Genomic DNA, 6,238 nt, shown 5'->3' with positions numbered 1-6,238 from the left:
AGGAGTGTGACTTCTTCCGATGGGCAGACCCAGAAGCAGAGAGTGAGGATCCCCATGTTGCAAAGATGAAGAGGAAAGTTGTTGCTTTGAAAGCAAAAGTGAGGGACACTGAGTGGAAGTTCAGAGTTGCTGCAGTGCTAGGGATTTCGGGATGGCTTGTTTTGTTTTGCTTCTGGTCTCAGATTTGGTTCAATCAGAGAGAGGGGGTAGCGTGTGTGATGCCAGTGAAGTATGGTTGAGGAAATTAGGGGAGAATTTAGTGTTCAGTTTGCATTTCTTTGATTGGGTCTGAGTTATGTAAATTGTTTTGTACTGGGTCTTGCTGAACATCTGGGTTTAGTTTAGGGTTTTGCTGATTAATTTTGTGAGTGTAATTATCTCCATGTAATTTGACAATTAATTGGAATGGCAAATTTATCTGTTAGCAAGAGAATTGTGACTGAACTCTTCTGTTAATCAACTATGTAACATGTCAACTCAGCTAAGGAAATTCATTAAACAGAAGCAGCATAATATGAGGCAGAACATAGTCTAGTGTAATTCAGTAATAAGCATAGGAAAAGGAAAATAACACCAAATGGTGGATACCATCAATTCCACTACATGGAGAGTAAACAAAATATAGTCCAAGACACACAAAAAACCTAGTGCAACTCTGTTGCTCAGTAAGAAAGATCACAATCCATGTTGTCTAGTTTTAAAAAAAAAAACCAAAAGAAAAGTGACACTAACATTGTCTCACAATCCCTGTTGTCTAGTAAGGAAAAAAAACCAAAAGAAAAGTGACACTAACATTGTCACTATACCAAACAACAGTACATTAATTACAGCACAAAAGACAAATTTTCAGAACAGCCTAAAGTTTTTCCCAAAGCCTTGGTGGAAGTTTAGCCATGAGCCTCAGCCTTTTAGGGGATACATGCAGTGGAATTCTGTGACTAAAGGACACTGGCCTGGCTGGTTGGCTGGAGCTGGTTGCACCCTTCTCCTTTGGTACTGGTGGTTCTTGTGTAAGGCTTGTAGTGGGCTTTCTGTTGGGCCTAGTAGAGGATGATGTGGGCTTGGACCTGGAATGGGTTGAGTTGGGCTGAGATGCTGCTCTAGACCTGGGGGACCTCCTCAAACCTCCACTTGCAGATGGCATGTCAGGCTGGGATGAAGCCTTAGATCTAGTTTTAGGTCTGATAGATGAAGACTTCCTTCCTCCTCTGCTCCTTTTGCTAGCAGCTTGTCTTGGTTGTTGGGCCTGAAAGACATTAAAGAATTCATTTGATTAAACAATGAAACTGTAAACCTAACATACATGCAGTTGAAAATATTCACACACTTACATCCAGGGATGACTTCTTGCATCCTCCCCTCTTGTGTCCAGATTCACCACAGTTTGAGCACCTTTGGATTTGTCCCCTCCTAGACAAGTGGGAGTGGCTGCTGTCCGGAGGCTCATCAGGTCCTCTCTTCCTCTTCTTGATTGGTCTGTGGCTGGGCTTTCGATAAGGAGGGGGCATGACATCATCAAAGTTGGTTTCCTCCCACAAATTTGGGCCATTCAGAGGATAGATGACTGAATCATAGCACTTGACATAAGCAGGTTTCTTGTAGCAGTCATCAACAAATCCATCTATGTCAAGGCCCTTATAGTTGATGCAGCTAATGGCGTGGGTGCAGGGGATACCACTAAGCTGCCACTTCCTACAGGAGCACTCATGAGCAGAAAGATCAACAGCAAATTTAGACAAACCATTAACAACCTCATATGTTTGTGCAGCAGACCAGTAAGGCCTCCACTCACCAGCTGATCTGCCTCTCCTCTCTAATTTCATCCTAATCCGAGGTAAGACTGTCCCATTAAATTTCTTAATTCTTTCCCTATTAAGAGCCCACCTACTCATCAAATAAACCCTAATGTCCTCCAACATTGTCACTATAGGTTTCTCCCTAGAGTCTACTATTACACTATTAAAGCTCTCACACATGTTGTTCACAAGAGTGTCACATTTACAGTAAAAATTAAACCTGGACCTGCTCCAAAATCTTGGAGGAATAGCATTTAGATGTCTGTGCGCATCCACATTGATCTGCCTTATGATTTGCATCTCTTTCTCCCATTCCTTCCAGTGTGTAGCCTTTACACACCTCCACATCAGCTGTTTCAGGTGTAAGCCGGGAAATTTCTTCCTAAAGTTGCTGTAAAGATGGCGGACACAGAACCTCTGGTCCACTCCAGGAATAACTTCATCGAAAGCAGGCAAGAGACCCTAACAGACCAGGTAAAAAATTGTTACATAACAATTACAATTACTGCATTAATAAAGGACAAGAGCTTCAACATCAAGAACAGCAAATTTGTCAAATGTAAGATTTTAATTGCAACCCTAACCATTTACCTTCTGCTGATCAGACATGAAGGTTGTTTTCCCAATGACCTCAGCTCCAAAGTCGTCAATGAGCAGCCGGAGAAACCACTTCCACGTGTCTTTAGTCTCTGCCTCCACAACGGCGTAGGCAATTGGAAGCATTTGATCATTGGGATCCCACCCAATCGCTGTCAACAACTGCCCCCCTTAAGGTGTCTTTAGAAAACAGCCATCCAATCCAACAAACTTTCTACACTGCATGAAGCTCTTCTTGCAAGCAGCTAGGCACACATATACCCTTTGAAAAATGCAGTAATTGTTTAACCCCTGGTGCTGGTCTTCAACCTCGAAATCAGGGGACCTCTGGACCTTGAGCGTGACTGACGACCCAGGATTAGCACGTAGCAGCTCGGAGCAGTAGTCAGCAATCCTTTTGTACTGCTTCCGGTAGGCTCCCTGAATCTCATCCAATGCAGCTTGTCTAGACCTTGCTGCCATTGAAGTTGTCACTGTCAAATTCCATTTCCTTTGTGCCTTGTTAACCAGATCCTTTATCTTCACCTTTGGGTTACCTTCCACTTTCTTCCTAAATGCTTTACTTAGCCAACCAGTATGCAGTATCCCTACCCTATGTGCCTGGCCACAAGTATGCTTAAGGTTCAATGACCTCAGCTGCCAAGTCTCCTCCCCACTCATTTTTGCTGCATATAACCAAAACGGGCAACCCTCTTGACAAACAGCCCTCACCCTGACCAAGTCAAGTTTCGCATACCTCAGTCCCCTTCTTGTCTGCACTGCATAAGCTGTTACAGTGTCCTTGAATTCCTCCCTTGAAGCAAACACAGTTCCAACTTCCCATTTGTACCTTGTCATGTCTTTCACATCTTTATGGGTCAGATATCTAATTGCTTCATTGTGATCATCATCCTCGCTGTCCTCTTTCTCAGAACCACCACCCACTTCATAATCCACATCAACTTCATCACTATTAAACCCTTCCTCATCAGTGAACTCACCTGCTGCAACCCCTTTTCCTTTTTCAACCCGATCACCATCTGTCCCATCTCGTACATCATCAAATCCGCTCTCATCATCATACTCCTCTTCACTATCTGTAAAGTCTACATCATCTGCACTAACAACCTCACTATCAGATGGAATGAAATCCTCATCATCACTATCCTCATCACTATTCAGCTTATCTCCTTCTTTAACCCCCTCTGCATTGGCCCTTTCCACCTCTTGAACCCCATCACCCTCATAAATAACCAGCTGTGTCTGATTATGTACCTCTTCATCATTGGCCCTCTCCTCCTCCTGAACCTGTTCACCTGGGCCTCCAACATCAAGAAACCCTACTTCAGGAAAGGCTTCATCAACCTCAACCTTATGGACCACGTACAGATCGACATGACCCCTCTTCCCCGCTATTTTACACATCTCAATGGCATCTCTGTCTCCCTCAAATAACTTCAAATCGTTCTCTAACCATTCAGAACTTGGGTCCTTATACCAGAAAGCTGCGATTTGTTCCTTTGTGTACCCAAACTGTCCCACCTCAGCATATGCCTCAAAAAGAGACCAGCAGTCCATATCAACATCTTCGATCACAGTCCTTTCTCCCCCTATATACTCTAATGTACCATTGTCATACCCAAATCTACCACCATGGTACACAGTCAGGTTAAAGGTTCCCATCACCCTAAAACCTACAAAGAAAAATCGCACCCAACTCCCATTAGTAAACCACCAAATACCCTTCACACAGTATTAAGTTCAAGCTCCAAAAAATCAAATCAAATGCTGCACACGTACCTTATTCCAGATGACTGGCACGACAACGAGCTCCTCCTCTACTCTTTCCCACGCAATCCAGACGCAGCGACGATACTCCTCAGGCCAGCACTCACTCAGTTAGGGCATCATTGAAGGTGAAGGATCGGTGTTCCTTTGTGTAATGTTACTCATGTAATGAATTGGAATTCGCGGGAATAAAACACCAAGCGTCAAAGGGCTCAGGGGCAAATTTGGAATTAAAATTTTTTAAATGCACTTGAGGACGATTTTAATGTGTTTCTGAACGTTCGGGATGGTTTTAATAACAAAAAAAGGTCGGGGACAAATTTGATTTTCTCCCCTTACCTTAGGGACGATTTCAGTACTTAACCCCTAAGGTTATTACCAAAAATAACTACGGCAGTCTAATTTCAATTGTTTTTAAAATACCAAATGAATTCGAAATTGCACAAACTTTATATCCATGGGACCGTCTCGGATTAGGCTTTCCATTAAACTTAAAATCACAATTTTTCGCTTACTCTAACTTCGGAAATATAAGCAAAACTTGCAGTGTCTTAAAAACCAGAAAATAACAACAACTTAAAATCGTCCCCTGCGTTTTCTGCATTATTCTGCACTTCGCGCATGTCACGCGTCCGCGTCGTCCACGCGTTCGCGTCATTTGTGCAGATTCCAGTCCACGCGTTCGCGTTAGGCACGCGATCGCGTCATTGCGATTTCCTCCATTCCGCGCGGTCGCGTGAGCCATGCGTCCGCGTCGGTACTTGCTGGTCATCTCCTTGGTTTCTTCTCTTTCTCTGCAGAAACTTCATCAAATCCATCCGAATGCTACCTAAAATAAATAAAATTGCACAAAACTCAAAATAGCATCCATAGTGGCTAAAATATAATTAATTCTTAATTAAATTCAACAAATTAGATACAAATTCACTAGAAAAAGATAGACAAGATGCTCACGCATCAGGTCACCCGACCCACCGCTCCCCACAAGAGAGGCAGCTCCATTCCCCTGCTGAAGCCCACCAATTGGCCCACTTCCCCATCTCCTTTCGCCCCTGCCTCGCAGCCCATTTCCAAGAAGATTTCCTGTTGGGCCACTGCATGCCAAGCCCACCATATCTACTATGTTCCTACTCCCATCCTGGTGACACCAAGGTTAGCCCACATGAGTTGTACCATACTTCCTAGCATATTCTCCCAGATACCCTCCTCCCCCAGTACCACAGACTTGTGTAGTTCTCTCAGACTCCACCTCATTATCCTGAACCAGCCCCTTAGAAACTGCTTCTCTTTCTTCCTTGGTACTACTAACTGAATCCGGTACATGCCAGCCATTTTTGAAATTCAAATAAGCAACGTTAACATCATTCAAAAGCACATCTTGAATGACAATTCTGTCCTTGGCGTCCTCAGTCACCGTTTGCCCAACTTGAATCATGTCCGCCGCCAGATCCCACGGCACCGCCACATCTCCCTGGTCCTCCGCCGTACCATTCCCATCACAGCCTAGGGTGCTTACCCCCACATTGTCCTCCTCAGAAGCTTCCATACCCACCTCCTTCACAAAAACTCCGAAAACAGTATCCCCAACAGAGATTTGAACCCACTCTCGAATGGTATCAAACACCCCAGTCTCCACTTGGACCCTCCCAGTTTGAAAAGAAGCACCTTCCTCGGTCGGCACATCACACTGAATTACATCACCCCACTGTCGTCCAATTGTTTTCACAGTCTCCGGCGACCAAACATGTAGAGGGATGCCATGGCATTCCAGCCACACTGCCCGAGTATTACCTCGGTCCGCCTCCCCACAACGCCATACCCTATGGAATAATCGCAACAAAGTAGTCAGTTTGATAGCAAATGCCTCCTCTGCATGTTGAACAGTATCAAAGGTTAACAGCACTTTCGACGGCCCGATCTCCCTTACATCCACAATGTGCGGCATATTTATCCTCACTGTTTTCTTCAGCGATTTTAGTTCCAACGGTTTCAACATTTTCCCTACCAAACTTCTCCCCAACCATTCCATATTTGCTTCGACGATGGTTACCTCAAGTATCTTCGAATCTGCCATACCC

At 44.3% G+C, this 6,238-nt stretch overlaps 1 protein-coding gene across 1 annotated transcript; it reads right to left on the bottom strand.

Moving 5' to 3' along the window:
• Positions 1-856: 856 nt before the first annotated feature.
• Positions 857-2,189, bottom strand: LOC148563229 (uncharacterized). The gene is made up of 2 exons (XM_088486212.1): positions 1,332-2,189; positions 857-1,246 (listed from the first exon to the last, which is right to left on the bottom strand). Exons 1-2 carry the CDS (start codon positions 2,142-2,144, stop codon positions 857-859), a joined length of 1,203 nt encoding a protein of 400 aa, XP_088342338.1. The 5' UTR covers positions 2,145-2,189.
• Positions 2,190-6,238: the final 4,049 nt, after the last annotated feature.

Source organism: Arachis ipaensis, chromosome B5 (assembly GCF_059453495.1).
Source record: "Arachis ipaensis isolate K30076 ecotype BB chromosome B5, ASM5945349v1, whole genome shotgun sequence".
Classification (NCBI taxonomy): Eukaryota; Viridiplantae; Streptophyta; class Magnoliopsida; order Fabales; family Fabaceae; genus Arachis; species Arachis ipaensis.
This window is presented reverse-complemented; position numbering and strand designations above follow the sequence as displayed.